Source organism: Vombatus ursinus, unplaced genomic scaffold (genome assembly GCF_900497805.2).
Source record: "Vombatus ursinus unplaced genomic scaffold, bare-nosed wombat genome assembly UNPS02014830.1, whole genome shotgun sequence".
Lineage (NCBI taxonomy): Eukaryota > Metazoa > Chordata > Mammalia > Diprotodontia > Vombatidae > Vombatus > Vombatus ursinus.
The window spans coordinates 50676070-50695221 of NW_020954608.1; the positions used below are offsets into that span (position 1 = coordinate 50676070).

Below are 19152 nucleotides of genomic sequence, written 5' to 3' on the forward strand. Positions count from 1 at the left end.
GCAAATTCATGTCTCAGTAGGGAAAATATCAATGTAAGATTCTTGTATACCTTTTAGCTTTTTGTATCGGAAAAGTAAAAGCCAAGTCAAGTCAAATGAACAAATATTTATTAAGGAGCTTACTATGTGCTAGGCACTGTGCTAAGCACTTCGGATACAAAGAAAGGTAAAGGATGGTTTCTGTCCTCAAATGAGCTCACAATCTAATGGGAGATAGAACATGCAAACAACTATGCACAAATAAAACATATACAGTGATAAACTGGGGGATAATCTCAGAGGGAAGGCACAAGCATGAACTTATATCATTTCTATTAAAAGAATATATTAAGGATAAAATCCAGAAAGAACTAGCATTCTTACTATCCTAACCATAATTTTACCAAAACCCTAGTTTAAAACCCAAAAGCATCAAATCCCACCCACCCGCCTTTCCTCATTACATGCTTTTTCAATGCCATCTTCTTCAACTGATACTGGGTTTCATCTTGTCATTTAGATCAGGATTCTGAAGTTGAAGGTCTTTCTATATATAGTCCAATAGTGCCTAAACCTGGAGCCAGCCAGCAAAATCTAAAGAGGATAGTGACCCTCTGGCACATAAGATATGCCTTCACTCATATAAACCAACTAACCACAACAGTCACATAACAGAAATACTAAAAAGGCAGGAAAAGAAACCAGTGTGGTAAAGATACCTGGAAAGAGTACTTTTTCTGAGAGGAAAAATTAACTGCCCAGATTATGACTGGAATACAGGTACCCCACTGGGATCTAAGAATTGTGTTTGAGCATCACTGGCCTGCCGATAATCATAGTCCTCTTCTGACTTGCTGTGGGTCAGCTGCATGTTCATGGAGTAGTTTGGGAGATATTCCACTGTGTGGGGGGCATTAAAACTCATAGTAGTCTGTGGTTTCATGGAATAGACCTCACTAGTATTATTTCCAAAGGTAGCCCCTAAGTCACTGGCAGGGTAGGGGTGCTGAAATATCTGGTGCTGATAAGCGCCTTCTCCAACATTCTGGAACTGGTTATTCCAAGTCTGGTTGCCCCATACTGGAAGGTTTCCAGAAGGGTTCATCATATAGTCCTGGTGCAATGGAGAGTAGAAGTTTATGTAGTCCCCAACAGCTGATCCATTCTGAAAGAAGAAGTGAGTAGATTAATTTAATTGTGAAGAGTGTCCAAATCCTTATGAAATAGTAGTACTTTAACTTCAAAACTCTGATCATGAAAACATGAAAACAATCATGACTTCAAAGGACTGATAAAATATGTGTCACTTGTAGAGGTGTTGAACTATAGGTGAAGAATGAAGAAAGGTATCCTAAAAATCTTAGTGCAGGTTGAAACTATTAAAGCATTTAGAATTCCCCTTTATTTTCATATAAGGGCAATGAATGTCATACGTTGATTCCTCTTGTCTGGTTGTACTCATTTGCTACCAGGGAAGGTGAATTTAATAGGTGAGTCTTTGGGACATGGGGGAGAGAGAGGGAGAGAGACAGGGGGGAAAAGAGAAAAAGGGAGGGAAGGAGAGAAAGGGAGAGAGAGGGTGAGAGGGAGGGGAGAGAGAGAGGAGCATCAATAAAACATTTTAAAAGAAAAGCAGTATTTTGATTCACATGGGCACCAATAAATGCTAAGAAGCCTGAAAAACTATACTATGTTCAAGGGAAAAAGCTTTTCTTTCCATTACCTGAACCATGCCCATACTGTTGCCATTCTTTGACCACATGGTGTCTTTCTGCCATCTCTTTGACTTCATTCTCTGGTTCTGAAACCAGGTCTTAACCTGAAGGAGGAGACAAATATTAATCTATAGATTTCCTTGAGAAAAAAAAGATTCTGGTACTTCTTCTAACAGCCACTTTGCATTAGCTCTGAATGAAATAGGACATAATATTCAGGGAATGTCTCTGGTCCCTGGATGCAGAGCTGGACCCTTGTTATTCCATTCCCTGACTCTAAAGCTGACCTTTCCACATTCCCCTTAAGCTAATATCCTTCCTTTCTTGATTATGTCTATTTTACCACCATGTATGTATGTGTGTTGTTTCCTGCATTAGACTATAAGGTTCCAGAGAGCAAGGATTATGTCTCTTGCTTTTGTTTGTATCCCCACCTAAGCTCAGCACAGTGCCTGGCATAGAAGATGCCTCTTGATTGACTGACCTATCCCACTAATTCCTCAAACATTTACCTGTTTGTAAGTAAGGTTCAAATTCTCAGCCACATTTCGGATCTGCTGTGGACTGAGGTACTTTTGCTCCACGAATCTACTGTTGAGTACATTTAGTTGAGCCTGAGAGAACACTGTCCTCATCTTTGGTTTTTTGACCAGGCTCTGATCTTCTTTTCCCTGATGGATCTTGGGCTTGTTCTGAGAGGAAAGGTTATTTGAAGTCGGGCTAGTGGCAGAGTCAGGAATATCTTGAATAAACATATCCATGGATGAAGGAGGAGCAGGAGAAATTGCTAAATGGTGAGAGAAAGCAAAGTAAGAACTTTCTGTCACTGACAGAAATTATTATATCTTTTATACGATATTATACCTCATGTCTTATGCATACTTTTAAAAACATTCATCACCCACAATAAACTAAATTTTAAGTTCCTCAGGAGGTACAAGTCTTTGAAGAATGAAATAATTTGCTCCTAAAACTTCCTTTTTCAAAAAAAAAAATCCATGGGGCAGCTAGGTGGGGCAGTGGATAGAGCACTGGCTTTGGACTTAGGAGGACGAATTCAAATCCAGCGTCAGACACAAAACACTCACTAGCTGTGTGACCCTGGGCAAATCACTTAACCCCATTGGCCAGTCCCCTCCCCCCAAAATCCAAAGAACTCTAGATAAATATCGTTAAATAACTGAGTCGTGCAGGGGCAAGTGGAATGCCTAACAAGCCTCAGGTCATATTTTTCTAACAAATAACCTGATCCCATTTAATCCTTTGTATAGCCTTGATCAATTCCCCTAAACAGAGTTATCAGATTCTTCCTCTAACCAACCTCTTATTGCTTCTCCCACAAGAGAATTTTTCTTTAGCCTTGACTCATCTCTTTGACGTTCTATGGCCAAATTAATGGGCTACTACTACCCCCTTTAAATTTGGGTCAGATCTTTTGAGTTCTTTAATATATGTAACTCCAGGGGTGGGGGTGGGGGGTGGGGAAAATCCCTCTACCAACGTCAGTGTAGACACCTTTTACAACTTAGTCTTACTTGGGCAACTGGGGTTAAGTGAATTGGATCAGAAATAGGTCTTCTTGAGTTCAGTTCTTCCTGACCCCAAGGTCATCTTTTCACATACCTTACTACCTAGTTTGAATAGGTCCAGGATTTCTCAGTTTCCACCAGCAGCCGAAGTCCCTCTTTTACATAGCCATAGTTAAGCAAATTTTGGTGGAACTGCACCACTTCTCAGCCCTTTCCAGTAGACCTAAGAAAAATGCAGACTGCTTCCAAACAGCCAGGTCCAATACTATCTAATAATCTTTCTAACAATTTTCTCTTCTACCGTTTGAGTTGTTCTCCTTTTCTCAAAACCTTATTTCATATGTAATTAACTAAGATAAAAAAACCCAAAAAGCCAAAACCATCTTATTTAAAATTGAAATTCGAGTTATTAAGAATTGTACATTTAGTGCTAGAGAGGATCTTACTTGTCACCTTGTTCACTCCCCCCTTGCCCCTCCGCCCCCCCCCACTTTACACGTGAGGAAATAGAAGGTGACAAGATTTCCCTAAGTCACATAGGCAGTAAATAAGGAGCAGAGATTTGAACCTCAAACCTGCGTGGTTCAGGGCCTGGCCCTTTTTCACTACACCATACCATATTATTTTTTATTATACTGTAAAGTGGTTAGTACAGTACCGGGTACAAACTAGGTGCTTGCAGGCTTCTCCTCTTCCCCCCCCTCCCCTTTTCCTTAACCAGGTGCCATCCTGACCAGCCCATAGAAATAACCATTAGTAGAGCAAATTAGTGGAAAAGAGGCCATTGTGTAAAAGGAAGACTTACTTCGTCCACCTGCGCAAGCCAATTCAACCAGCATTCTTTTCATCCCCTACTGTAAGTAAGCAACCTGCGTTAGGTGCTCACTTACCTTTGTAAGCTACTCTTCAGGAAGCTTATAGTCTACCAAAAAAAAAAAAACCTCCTACTCTCCAGGAGCTTATACTCTACAAACACATATAAGGACATACAGAATAAACAAATGTAAGTAAATTCAAACAAGAACAGAATGGTGGTGCCCAAGAACTATTTTAGGTTGACGCTAGGCCCCAGGAGTTCCATAGGCACCAGTGCTAAGTTAAAAAGAGGACCACCTATTTAAAGGTTGGGATCTTGTCACTGAGAAATAAACTCTGGAGCCCAACCAGTTCTTCAGGTAGGGGGGAAATAGAGATTCCGCCACTACTCCGTGGGCTAGAATCATTCTCCAAAAGCGAGAGGTGGACGAAAGAGAAGCTTCTATATCCTGCCACTATCCTTGAGCAAAAGAACTTGAGCTGCCTAGGTGCTGGCTGGGGACCTTGGAGAGGGGGCTCACCTGTGCTGCTTGGATGGAGCTTTTCCGGACTTTGTATTTGGAAATTAGAATAAGGGCTTGGGGAGGTAAATGGCTCTGGCTGGGACGCGGAGATCCAGGTGTTATAAGGGCAGTTGGCATCACCTTCTGGTCGGCAGGACTGGCATTGCTGCGAGTGAGAACTGGAGGTCATGTTTTAGTGAAGATGCTCGAAGGGGTCCAACCTGGGCAGTCGCTGTAAGTCGAGGAGCAAAAGCCTTGAGTTGGCAAAGTCTTCTGCAAAGTATAAAACGCTCCAGAAATGCTAAATAGAGAGACTCAAAAATGACAAAGGCTGTAGCTGACCTATGAATAAGGCCTAAACAAGAGGGTGTGAACTTGTATCAGTTGGGCCGCCTTTTTATATCGCTTCCCCCACCTGGTAATCCTGCCCGCTGGGTTCCCCAAGGCCATTATCATGAAAATGGACAATTGATAGAAAAGGTGGGGTCTGAGATTTGGACAGTTCCGAGGTTTTGTGAGAGTGAAGGAAGTAAAGTTCCTAGGAATCTAGGAGGGGAGAGTATTAGAACTCCAGAAATACTTCTTAACAAAAACCTCAGTTTTCCGCTCAAGTCAATCCATTCTACGAACTCTGATGATCTTCCGCACGTTCCCCCTCCCCCCCAGCCCCAAACACTTACACCTGGTGGTGTGAATGGAAGCATACCTGGTTAAAGTAAAAAGTAATTGGTGGAGAACAAAATATGCCATACTTGGAGCAAAAGCGTCACAAAGTATCAACTCTTTTTGAATTTTCAACCTGTAGTCTAGTAGGACAAACAACTTCGGGATTAAACTGTTCTTCAGCACTGCCTGTGTACGCCTTTTATCTTTTCCTTTTCCCTTCGTCCGTTCTTCATTTCTCTTCTTCATTTCTCTGCCCGTTGGCTCCACAATACCGGGGCGGGGTGGGGGTGGGGGGGAGGGGGAAGTAGCCGAAAAACTGATTCCATTGCCAATCGTGGCCGCAGCCTTCCCCCCCCCCCCCCCCCCCCCGCCACCATGTGCATGATGGAAAATTCATTCATTCAAAAGCATTTATTAAGCACATATTACACAGAGGAAAAAACCTCAAACAATTCCTGGACTCTAGGAGCTTATACTCTATTAGGAGGTAACATTTTAGGAGATAAGCAAAAAATGTATACAAAGTAAATACAAAGACTCTTTTGGGGGGGAGGGAAAGTGGTGGTATGAACTCAGCTGTGAAGGAAGGTAGTTGATTCTAAAAAGTGGTGTTATAGGACGTATGTTTTTTAGGCACCAGGGGAATCTTCGCAATTGCGTGGAGACTGGAAATAGAATATGTACAGAGAACAGAAAGTAGGCCAGTTTGGTTGAAAAAGTGTATAACAGAGAGAAATGTGCATTAATAATAATAGTATCTATATAGTGAGTTGGTTTGCAAAGTACCTTCCTTACATATTAGGTCACTTACTCTTCATTACAACCTGGTGAGATAGGTGTTATTCTTATCTTTATTTCATGGATCAGGATTTGAATTCTGGTCTTCTTGATTCCAAGTTCAGCCCTCAAGCCACTTCAAGGGCCTGAGCCCTGCCCCCAATTACCTAACAACTAACCTGGAAGCAGGCTAGAGCCGGAAGACAAAGTGTTTAGATGCTAAATTCGGGAATTTGGATTTTAAGAATCTTCTCCCCTCCCATCCAATATTTATATGAATATCAGAATAATCTTTTTTATTCAGAGATCTTGTCAATCACTCTGCAGAATAATCTCTAATGGCTCCCTACAGCCCACCAGAGAAAGTGAAGGCTGGTGTCACTCTTTAACCCCATGTTGCTCCCCTGTACCCTACATTCCAGAAAAAACAAGACTACTTTCTAACCCTCAAAAGTGCCTGAGCTCTTACAATTCCAGGTGTAGATCCTCCCCCCCCCCAACCCTTTTGTCAGAATCCCTACCATTCTTTAAAGCCCAACTCAAAAGCTGCCTTCCGCCTGCTCTCCATAAATCCTCCACCTGACCTTCCTCCTCTGACCTCACCATAGTACTTTGTTTTGCAAATTTCTTTTGCACTTGTGATCCAGCATTGTGTATTATAGTTAGACTTTAAGATTCTGGTTAGCCAGAATTTTGTTTTTTGGTTCTGTTTTCTCCTTCCCCAGCACTGTGTCGGGTGTACCCTGTGCACTGAATACTTGATTTGATTTGATTGACAAATAAATGCTTTGGGCAGTGCTGGGCATCAGTGATTCTCCCACATGGCATATCATTTGGGAACACCCATATCTCATTATTAAATTTTGAAATGAACTTCTAAAAAATAACAGTCCTATGAATTCTGATGGGAAGCATCTTTCCAATTAGGATACTGCATCAGACCTCTAATCTGCTAGATGAGCCTATTAGAAGTGGAAAAACAACAGAGAGTTAAGAGGGCTTGGGTGAGGTGGAGGGGGGGATGGGTGGAGTCTGAGATCTGGAGGTTAGCCCCAGATGCAATTTTCCATCGACACCAACTCTAGGTCAGCATTTGCCTCTGGTTTCTTCAGGATCAATTCTTTCCCAGTGCCTCTTTCTTATGCCTTCCTCTCTTCTTGCAATTTCCCTTTTCTCCCCGGTATTCCCAGGAGTACTGTGGGATTCAACACTTCTCCACATTTCAGCTCCCCGTTTTGGGAAGGTGGAAAAGGATACATCCTCCAATTCGCCTCCCTTTCCCAAAAATTTGAAAATCCCAGTTGCATTTATTTTCCTTTAAATCACTCTCCCCTTCCTCTTCTCCTGTCCCCTGTCCCTGGCTTATTTTTCTTAGCAACCAATCCATAAACATTTATTAAATTCTCAAAGGGCATACACAGGGCTTAGTCCCTGTCATCTGAAATTCACAATTTTTCCAGGAAGACCAGGCAAACACACAAGGAACAAAGAAGAATGACCCACACTGGATATGAACACACCCTAGAGCTGGGGGTTCTTAACCTAAGGTCCATGAACATGCTGCTATTTTAAAAAAAAAATTCATCATAGTAACAGTTACAGTGTGAGATACATATACAGGGCACAGTGGTAGGCCCTGGGGATACAGATTCAAAACTGAGATAATCCCTGCCCTCAAGCAGCTTGCATTCTATACTTGGAGGTGGGGGTGGGATGCATATGATTGATAAGTAATTTTTTGTTGTTCAGTCATTTTCTGTCGTGTCTGATTCTTTGTGACCCCATTTAGGCTTTTTTTTTCTTTTTGGTGAGGCAATCAGGGTTAAGTGACTTGCCCAGGTTCACACAGCTAGTTGAATATAAAGTGTCTGAGGCCGAATTTGAACTCAGGTCGTTCTGACTCCAAGACTGGAGTTCTTTCTACTGCGCCACCTAGCTGCCCCCATTTGGGCTTTTCTGGGCAAAAATGCTGGAGTGGTTTGCCGTTTCCTCCTCCAGCTCATTTTACAGATGAGGAATGGGGTTCCTCAAACAGGGTTAAGTGACTTGCCTAGTGTCACACAGCTTGTGTCTGAGTTTAGAATTTGAATTCATGAAGATGAGTCTTCCAGACTCCAGGCCTGGCACTCTATCCACTTCAACACCTAACTGTGCAAGTAAGTAAATACAAGCGTTCTCTGTCTCTGTCTATCTCTCTGCCTCTCTGTCTGTCTCTCTCTATACACACACACATATATATATACACACAAAAAATAAATATAATGTGATGGGGGAGGATAGACAGTTCTAACAACTAGGGGAATCAGAGGGCTTCTTGAAAGAGGTGACACTTGAGTTGAGCCTTATACTTGGGCTGAGCCTTACCCCAGTGATTTGCCAACAAAAGCAATCTTGGTGGAATAAAAAAAATTCTGGTGCATCCAGTTGCTCAAAACCTGCAATCTATACAACCAAAATTCAAGTTTCAAGTCATATATGTGTGTATATGTGTATATATATATGTATACACATATATATAATACAAACCACAGAGTAACCAAATATGCAGGTCACAAGCAGAAACATAGCACGTGCATATACTATATAAAATGGCAAAACAGAATATACATCAAAGAAACATATATTGGTAGTATACACAAAGCATCCTCACACCAACGCTGCATTCACATTCTTCTGCTCAGACTCTGACTCAGAATAAGAAGGACCTGGGGTGAAGGAGTTACTGGAAGTTGGGGAGTCGCCCCGACTACCAGGTATTCCTCTTCACCTAGGATACATTCAACAAACCTGGGGTACTCTGGGTGGTATGAGCAGGACTTTTCTTTTTGAACTGAAAAACTTGATTGGACCGAGAGTGGGGGCGATGGGGTTGGTGTTAGAAGGGAAGAGTTTTGGAGGAAGTACTGATCTGGTGGCAAAATGCCTGCCTTTACAAGCCTTACTGTTATTGGAGTTGTCACCAATATCTGCTGCAACAGGCTAGCTGCCTTCCTTCTAGTGGGAGGTTTACCAGCTCCTTTACCAACACTTTCTTTTTTTAATTAATTAATTAATTTTAAATTTTCAACATTTACTTCCATAAGAGTTTGAGTTCTAAATTTTCTCCCCCTCCCTTCCTTCCCCCCTCCCCAAGATGGCATGAAATCTCATATAGGCTTTACATGTACATTCATGTTAAACATATATTCACATTAGTCATGTTGTAAAGAAAAATTGGAACCAATGGGAGGAACCACAAGAAAGAAACAGACAAAAGAAAAAGAGAACAAATAATATGTTTCGATCTGCATTCAGACTCCATAGTTCTTTTTCTGGATGTGGATAGCATTTTCCATCATGAGTCTTTTTCACCCACAATTTCTTAAGCAGTCATACACCGTGATGGTGACTCCTCTCTAAAGCAAAGGTTCTTAACCTGTTCTATGTTATGGACTCCTTTGACAGTCTGGTGAAGCCTCTGGATTCCTCAGAATAATGTTTTTAAATGCATAAAATAAAACACATAGGATTCTATAGAGAACCAATTACATTGAAATACAGTTATGAATTTTAAAAAATTCCTTGATAATTTATTTATTTTTAGTTTTCAACATTCCGTTCCATAAGATTTTGAGTTTTAAATTTTCTTCCCCTCTCCCTTTTCTCCCTACTCCTCCCCAAGACAGCGTGCAATCTGATATATGCTCTACTTATACATTCATATTAAGCATATTTTCCCATTAGTCATGATGTTCTTTAGAACAATTAGAACTAATGGGAGGAACCACGAGAATGAAGCAATAAAACAAAACAACAAAAGAAAGGGAGAGCAAATAGTATGCTTCCATCTGCATTCAGACTCCATAGTTCTTTCTCTGGATGTGGATAACAATTTCCATTTGTCTTAGATTCTTGCATTGCCGTAAAGAGCTAAGTTTATCAAAGTCAGTCATCTCACAATGTGGCTGTTACTGTGATGAAATTTTTTTTAATAGCAACAAATTCATGGATCTTAGGTTAAGAACCCAAGCTCTAAGGTATGTTTATATCCAATGTGGGTCATTCTTCTTTGTTTCTTGTGTGTTTACCTGGTCTTCCTGAACAGATTGTAAATTTCAGATGGCAGGGAATAAGCTCTTTACTTTGACACCTCCATCTGTCCATCCCTCAGCTCTTGCTCCATACCTTCCTTAGGCCAGCAGTTCTTAAAGTCTTGGTCCCCAAGACCATTAAAGGAGTCCATCCATGAATCTGAGGGAGAGAATCCAAAACTACTTTCCTAATAATTCTTAAGAGATTTTAATTTCTGTTCAGTAAATATCAGTAGATAAAATCAACATGAAGAAAAGCTCTTTGAAGGGTCCTTAATAATTTTTAAGAGTGAAAAGGGGTCCTGAGACCAAAGAATTGAGATATTCCATCTTGGTCTTTTGATAAATGTTGAATGAATGAATAGAATTAGAGGATTATATGTATTTTAGATGAATAATTTGTAAGAATGTGAAGTGTCTTGAGACCAAAAAGTTTGAGAATCTCTATCTTAGGCATTTGATAAATGCTGGATGAATGAATAGAATTTGTAGATTATGGCCATTTCAGATACACCAGTGTAATAAAGGCTGGACATTGAATGTTCATCAAAATTAAACATAGTGGATTAGAGCTAACTGCTTTGGAAGGGTGTCAGGAAGAAACCCTTTATGAAACCTGGTCTACCATTGTAATTTTAGTTGTTTTGTAATCTTCAGTAATTGGAAACAGGTGTTCACAGGTCATGTGACATTGTAGAAGGTGCATGAGGCAGCTCTGTGATGGCCAGGGAGCTGGGTTACCATTAATTGAAAGTACACAATATTACAAATGATGCTGCATACCTGGAGCTTGTATGCACTGGCTTTCTATTTCTGGAAGGTGATAGTAAGAACATAAGCTATAGGTCAATGGTGATTGAGATTCACCTAGCGTGACCTGCAACACCCAACCAAGAGTCGTTTTTTCATTAATGTGATTACAGGGTTGGTGTGAGGATGCTCTGTATATACTACCAATATATGTTTCTTTTATGTATATTGTTTTGCCATTTTATGTAGTATATGCGTGTGCTGTGTTTCTGCTTGTGACCTACATATTTGGTTACTCTGTGGTTTGTATTATATGTATGTATATACATATATATATACATACATAAACACACATATATGACATGATACTTGAATTTTAGTTGTATAGATTGTTTTGAATACTATGAATGTCATGAATTATGCACCTTCACTGAACCTTACTGTGCTAGCCATGTTATCTGTGCAAACTATGTAGAATGGCAATTTAAATACCCACAGAAATCTTAGTATACTCCAGATTATTTGCAGGGACTTCAGATTTTTCGCTGAAGAGGAGGAAAAGTCTATTTCACGCTTTACCCCCTTTAGTCTTTGAATGGCCACCTTGAATGAACTGCTTCCAGACTATAAAGGGGATGCTCCTTTTGGACTTTGATGGCTGTAGACTTCTTTACTCCTTTACTTGGAATGAAGCTCCTTAATCAACTTCAGGAGATTATAGGACCTTGGCTGCTGGAGGAAGGCAACTGATACTGTCCAGAAACATCTAGTCTTTGGACTAGAGAATCAATCATTCCCCTTGGACTGATTAAAAGGAAACAGGACAGCTTGAAGAGAGTTGTCATTGGCAGGCGACAAGAGAACCAGATATAGCAAAAGAACTCATTTTCTGAGGTTATTCTTTATCTTTTTTCCCATATGCCTCTTAAAAAGTATAGCAATGGAGTAAAGAGGATTTCTTTCTCACTTGTTTCCACCCATCCCCTATCAGCAATGAAGCTCATTAGCCATAGGAAACCTGTTTGAAGGAACCTGAAAGAAGAATTCAAAGACATTGCTTTATCAGTCCCAACCTTCCTATGGGTTATTCTTAATTTGGGAACTTCAGGGAGCTTGGCAGCAATGTCAAGAGGATTGACAAGAGGCAATGAAAGAGAGTCTTGGATCCAGAGCTTGCATCCTGCCTAGGAAATGGTGAGCTCCAGAGCCAAGATTTCTGCTGGGCCTAGCATGGGGGTTCTGTTTATTTCCTAAAGTGAATAACAGTATACTGTTTCAGTATGTCAACAGAATCCCAAACTGGAGGCAAGAGTGACTAGAACAAAGGAGTGCAGCAATATCCTTCCAGTTGAGAGGGCAAGACTAGAGTTACCAGAAGTAATATCAGGGCATCCATGGCTCTATAACCATGCAGCATTACAGGTGGAAGTTGTCTATTATTGCCCATCCTTTGACACATGTGTTCCATCTACGTGTGCCCCTCTGCATGTGAATTCTGTTAGCATTCATTTTTCTTCCTGTCACTGTATATTTGTGGTCGAGTACGTGCCAGGTCTATGACTGTGATGCCATACTACTACTTCCTTTCTTACTACGTAATTCAGGTAAATTCATTTAGCTTAAACTCATTGTACCAACCAAATGCCTGTTGAAGGTAGAGCCATTGGTAGGGACTCAAAAGCAATAGTTTCAGAATTGTAGACCCACGAAGTACCTTGAACCTGAAAGATTTGTCTTTCTGGAGAACTGACCTATGTGTGAGGTAGGGATGGCATTCCAAGGAAGTTATTACACTGAAAAGTAGAAGATATTACACTCTAACAAGTCTTACAAAATTGAGCCCAGAGGCACACTACAGGAAAATACAATCCAACTCCCATACAAAGGATTTCCTCCTATAATCTTTTCTAGTTGTTTAGTAAACTCTCTTGATCAACTGTCTACAGGAACTTTGTTGTGACAAGATCTTTCAGCAATAAAATATTTGATCAGATCAACCTTTTCTTTTGCAGAAAAAAGTCAATAATAATAAAAATAATTACCAACATTTATATTCTTCTTTAAGATTTCACAAAATTTTTAATACATTATTTCTGTTTTTAGTGTTTTTTGGGGTAGACAATGGGACTAGCTAAGTTTTTTTGTTTTTATTTTGTTTTATTTTGTTTTTGTTTTGTTTTTTGTTTTGTTTTTGTTTTTGTTTTTACTAAGAGGAATGTATGATAATAGAGGCAGTACTGAGTAGTGGCTGGAATGCTAGGATTGAAGTGAGGAAAACCTGGGTTGTTTTTATTTATTTATTTTTTTACTCAGTAAAAATCTATCTTCTTTCCTTCCCACCACAACTTCTCACCCCAAATTGAGAAAGACAAAACTCATGTTATAAAGATACATAGTCAAAACAAACTTCTGCATTGGTCATGTCCAAAAAACATAAGCCTAAATCTTCATGCTCAGAGTACTTCACCTCTCAATTGGGAGGTGAGTAGCAGGGCTCATCATGTATTCTCTGGAATTGTGGATGATTATTTCATTGATTACAGATCGTAAGTCTTTTAGATTTGTTTGTCTTTGTGATATTGTTGTCATTGTATAAATTATTCTCCTAGTTCTGCTCACCTCAGTCTGCCATCAGTACTTACAAGTTTTTCCGGGTTTCTGTGAGGCCTTCATCATTTCATACAACACAATAGTATTCCATCACATTTATATACCATAACTTGTTAGGCCATTTCTCAATTAAAAATAATATTCTTCTTCTTCTCAGCTTCCAGATCTTTGCCACTGGGGGAAAAAGCTGCTATAAATATTTTTGTGCATTCTTAGTTAGAGTTTGTTTTGCTTAGACCTAATGCTTCCCTTAATCTGTGCCCCCTCTTATTTCTACCTCTTCCTTTCCCTTTTCCTTCCTATTTCCCTGTTTAGTGAAATTTATTTCTGTATGCAACTGTATGTATGTATACTCTTCCCTCCTTTGACCAATTAGGATGAGAATGAGGTTCAAGTAGCATTCAATCTCTTCACCCCTTCCTCCTTGGTAAAGATTTCTACTTGTACACTCCAATTATTTGAGATAATTTTTCCATTCTTATTCTCCATTTCCCTCTCTAGTGTATTCCTTTTTCCTTCCTTTCTATTCTTTTTTAAAGATTATGAAGACATTACAGAGCTACTCCCTTTGTCTAATTAGACTCCCTCTGTGACCTCTGACGATAAGGTTCTTACGGGATACATTTATCATCTCCCGATATTAGCATATAAACAGTTTACTTTGTTTAGTCTCTTATAAGTATTAGTTTATGTTTATCTTTTTTATGTTTTTCTTGACTTGTCAAAGTTTCTGTGTAGCTCTAGTCTTTACATTTGGAATGATTGAAGTCCTCTATTTCATTAAAAATACTTTTTATTCCCTGTAGGATTATATTCAGTCTTCCTAGATAAGTTATTTTTGGTTGTAAGCCTATATCCTTTACTTTCTGGAATATCATATCCCAGATTCTCTGTTACTTTATAACGATGGCTGGATCTGTGACCTGGAACAGGGTAATGCGTGATGAAGCTTCCAGCTGGCACCTGTTCCTTTAGCCTACACTGATTTAGGCCCCATAATGTTGGCATAGCCTCACCCTGCCATGGAATGCTTTTACAGTAGACACTTCTGGCCAGATTTCACCCTCAATGTCTGAGGACCTCTCTTTCTATTTCCGTATGTGGACCTTAGCTAAAGAAATTGACTTGATGTTTGCTTTTTTTCTCTTTGATTTACTGATCAGGATTTGGTCTGGTATATTTTCTAAATTTATTTGGGGGAGTTGCGGGAGAAGAGAAGCTCTCTGTTCTTCCTTTTACTCTGCCGTCTTGGCTCTGCCTCTGAAGACTTGGGTTGTAGTCTCACCTCTGAAGTTTACCACCTTGCATGACCTTGGACAAATCATAGTGTCATAGAAACTACTAAGTCTTAGTTTCTTCACCTGTGAAATGGAAATAGTAATAATAATACCTATAGAATCAACCTCACAGGGTTGTTGTAAGACTTAAGTGAGATAATGTATCTTTGCCTAGCATGTACTATGAGTTTAGTAAATACTTGTTGAATGAATGAACAAATGAATGGTTCTTCCTCTCACGTATGTAAGCAGAATTACAGACTCTTCAGAAGGAGAATCATCAAGGAGAATCATCAACGTACCTATTTCATTAGCATCGATACTATTTTCCTGTTATATCTACTAAACTTCTGAGTCATATACCTTATGATAGCATAGCATAACATAGCATAGCATCAAGCCTCTAGCTTCCTTCAAACATCAGCTCAAGAGTGAACTCCTATAGAAGACCTTTCCTGATACTCCCAGCCGCTGCCCCGTAATTACTTAAAAAAAAATTAAAGGATTGATAAATGGGGCACCCTCAGTGAAGGCTTTAGCCCTAGCCTCTTAGGGTACCTTATTGGGGCCATAATTTACATGGGAGACAGTGGAGTTGCTGTGATATTGACATAGACAAAGATTTGTCCTTCTCCATGCCTCCCTGGAGTCATGTGATGTCATCTGGAGAGTCAGAGAAGAGAAAGGCTGAGTCATTTTACTTCTCTGGCTCAGCAGTCAATAAGGAGGGCACTTTATCTACTTGGAGTGTGAGCCCTGTGATCCCGAGCTTCCATACAGTCCATGGGAACCATGAGAGGCAGATGGAGTCCTTCTTACATCTTCATTTGCTAGTATCTTTGCTTAATTGTAATGCATTGCATTGCATTGAAGGATGAATATAAAAATCCTATTCCACAATTTTGTATCCAGGGACTGAAATATCTTCATTTTCAGTTTCTCCTGTTTGAAAAACAAAAAATGACTTTTTTAAGGAGGGTTTGGGAGTTTCACATTGCAAGACTTGTAGGGAATAAGCATCTATTAAGTGCCTACTATGTACCAGGAACAAAGAGTAGGATTTGGCTGAATGACTGAACAGCATGCTACAAATGTAACAGGCACTGTGCCAAACACTTTACAAATATTATTTCATTTGACCCTCATAAACAACTTCATTGTAGGGATAGGTGCTATTATTATCCCTATTTTACAGTTAAGGAAACAGAGGTAGATAGAGGTTAAGTGACTTACGCAGGATTACATAGCCATCTGAGGTAAGATTTGGGCTCAGGTTTAACTGATTCCGGGTCCAGCTCTCTATCCACTGCACCACTAGGTGCCCGAATTGAGCATTACAATTGAGGATTACATTATAGACAAAACAAGGGAAGTTACTAATATCTTTCTAAAATGTTCCTTACACCATCTCTTCTTAATTCTTTGCCCAGAGGACATTTCCATTTTTTCTTTGAAAAAATATTTGTTATACAGGGAGGCTCTCTGGGAGAGAAAGGAAGAAATTAGGGTGATGTAAAAACCAAACCATAATAATATATAATATAATAACATAATAATAAGAATTTATTTTTTAAAAAGGAAATTTTCCTTGATAAATCAAATTAACAATTACTTGCAAAGTTTATATTATCAGGCAGTGTTTCCTAGTGGAAAATATAAAGATTAGAAGTAAAGATGACCAAGACTTGAATTGAATGTAGTGTGTGACTGGACGAATGATTTTGGTTTTTGTTCACTCGTTTCAGTGGTGTCTGACTCTTCATGACTCCCATTTGGGTTTTATTGGAGTGGTTTGCCATTTCCTTCTCCAGCTCATTTTACAGATGAAAAAACTGGGACAAACAGGGTTAAGTGACTTGTCCATCGTCACACAGCTAGTAAGTGTCTGAAGTCAGATTTGAGCTTCTGAAAATGAGTCTTCCTGGCTCCATTGTGCCACCTAGCTGTCCCTTGAACAAGGGATAGAGTTATCAAATAATAAAATCCTAAAGCTGGTCAGGACCTTAGAAATTGTTTAGTCCAATTCCTCCTTTTAGAGGTAAATTAAATGACTTGCCCCATGTCACACAGTTGCATGAATCACAAAAAAGTGGAGAATATTGTGTGTATATATTATATACATACATACATATATACACACACATATATTTATTTGTCCTAAACTGAGTTCAGATCCAATAGCTCATTTGTACACACTATCCAGCTTTGTGAAAACTAATTAAATACGCCACCCCCACCCCAACTTTGTAAGATAGGTAAGAGTAATGGAAGTATCATCACCATTGATGTTGTTATTGCTTCTGGTGAAGATGGAACAATGTCATAGTAAGTAGAAAAAACTGGAACTACAGGCCAAGTCTTTTGGGTGCCTTCTTCTGTAAGAAATTAGCTTACTGGAGTACAACTAAGGCAGACTATTAAATTGAGGCCAAAGGGATGTAGTTCATTCATAAGGAAGAGTCAGTCAATAAACATTTAGTAAGTGCCTACTATATGCCAGTCACGGTGCTAACTTTGGTGGTGGCAATTAGAATGAAGTTCTGGAAAGGATTTTTGAAGGGATGGCTCAGATGAATTTATGCCTGGCAGATGATACCTGAAGGAAAATTCTAGCCACATATTTCCAGGAGGTTTCCTAGAGATTCTTTAGTATTCTATCTTTTGCAGAAATACTTGCTTCCTTACTATAAAAGAAAATTTTTTCAGATACATGTATGCTTGTGGGTTTAATCTAGGCTTTTTGTGCTGTGACCATGGGCAAATGATTTATTTCCCTAGAGCTTAGATTCCTTATCTGTAAAACAAGGAGTGTAGGATTGAATAAATACAAATATATACAAGGTAATTAAGTACAAGGTAGTTTGGGAGGGCGAGCATTAGCGATTGGGGAAAGGAGATCTAAAAAGGTTTCATGCAGGAGATGGTGCTTGAGTTGCATCTTCACAGAAGAGAGAGACTCTATGAGCCCCAGTAAGGAGGGAGTACATTCCAGGCATGAGAAATTCTAAAATCTGGTTAAACTAGATTTTATGATTCAGTAGGCACGTTCTTTAGTTCTTGTTCTGAGACATCCTTGACGGTGACCAGGAAAGTTAGCATCATAACTAATTTCTGCTCGTTGGTGAAGACAGCTCAAACAAACTCTTGGTTCCATTCTATTTACCAGCTCCTGTCAAGATTCTGAACCAGCTTAGTATGGAGAAATGAGCCCCTGACCCAGGGGTGGGGAACCTGCCCTGACCTGTCTCCCCTTTCTATAGCTGATTTGCTCGACTCGATGAGATTTCATTTCCCTTGATCCTACTGCTCTCTACTGGCTGTCTTGAGCATTACCAATGGACTCAAGGAAAAAGTAGACTTCAGCGTTTGAAAACTATTCTTTGATTGGGCATTTATCACCCACACAGAGGGTATCCCTCTGATCATTTATTGTAAAAGATCAAACTAAAGCCAAGTAGGTACAAATATAAATAATCCATTGTCTGATTCTTCAATGAGTTTATAAGGAACAATAAAGGCTTTAGAAAATAAATCCCTTTGATGCTTTCTATTTGTTAATCACCCATGAAAGCTTCATGAGACAGATCAAAAGTAAATATTATTTCATTATCTTGGTTTTAATGAGGATTAATTAACATAATAGCAATGTTTTACTACTGTGTAGCTCATTGATATTTTTACAACACTCTCAAAACTATGATCTCATTGGTTCCTCAGAAAATGATGCTATCAGGTATATAGGAATGGTATCATCTCCAATTTACAAATGAGAAAACTGAGAGTCAGGGAGGTTAATTTATTTTCCCAAATTCACATAGATGAGTGGGGAATGAAATTCAGGGTTTTTTTTTTTTTCACTGTTACACAGAAAGTAACTATGTATTTCTTTTAAATATAGTAAATAAAATGTTATCAGTTTAAATCTCCCAAATTTAAAAAAAAGAGTTTTATTGATTCTTTGTTTTCACACCAAGTCATTTTTGAAGATCTACCCCACCCTGCCTCCCAAATCAACTGAAAGACAGTTAAGCAAAAAACAACTGATATCATATCTGATATATCATATCTGTCATATCTGACAGTATTGCCACCTCTCTGACTCTTTCTAGGAGGGAGTTTCATTTTGGGTGTTACCATTATTCATAGCTGACTTCCTTTCCATGTTCTTTTCACTTACATTATTGTAGTCATTGTATATATCTCCCATTCTTTAATTGACGGATCTGTAGTCCCTTTGATATGGGTAATCCCTGTGTCTGTGAATTGTGGTACAATGCAATGACCACTGGATTTGGAAGCAGAGGTCCTGAGTTAAAATCCTGCTTCTGTAACTTGTTACCTATATAACAAAATACTTAACCTGTCTAGGCCTCAGTTTCCTCACGTGCAAAAAGAGGGGATTAGATTAGATAATCTCCAGAGTCCTTTCCAGCTCTAAATATATGAGGAATCAATCCATG

The 19152-nt window shown here is 39.3% G+C and overlaps 1 protein-coding gene across 1 annotated transcript; it reads right to left on the minus strand.

Annotated features, from left to right (window-relative positions):
• Positions 1-742: 742 nt before the first annotated feature.
• NANOG (Nanog homeobox) lies at positions 743-4732 on the minus strand. Its single transcript, XM_027838576.1, has 4 exons — positions 4561-4732; positions 2207-2481; positions 1703-1798; positions 743-1144 (listed from the first exon to the last, which is right to left on the minus strand). Exons 1-4 carry the CDS (start codon positions 4730-4732, stop codon positions 743-745), a joined length of 945 nt encoding a protein of 314 aa, XP_027694377.1.
• Positions 4733-19152: the final 14420 nt, after the last annotated feature.

What these genes read in the sequence shown, in the direction of transcription:
- NANOG (XM_027838576.1), bottom strand. Translation starts at nt 4,732, where the DNA reads ATGACCTCCAGTTCTCACTCGCAGCAATGCCAGTCCTGCCGACCAGAA. An exon ending in GCTCCATCCAAGCAGCACAG is followed by an intron (nt 2,482 to 4,560) that starts GTGAGCCCCCTC and finishes CTCACCATTTAG; the next exon opens with CAATTTCTCCTGCTCCTCCT. An exon ending in ACAGTATGGGCATGGTTCAG is followed by an intron (nt 1,145 to 1,702) that starts GTAATGGAAAGA and finishes TTCTTCTTTCAG; the next exon opens with AATGGATCAGCTGTTGGGGA.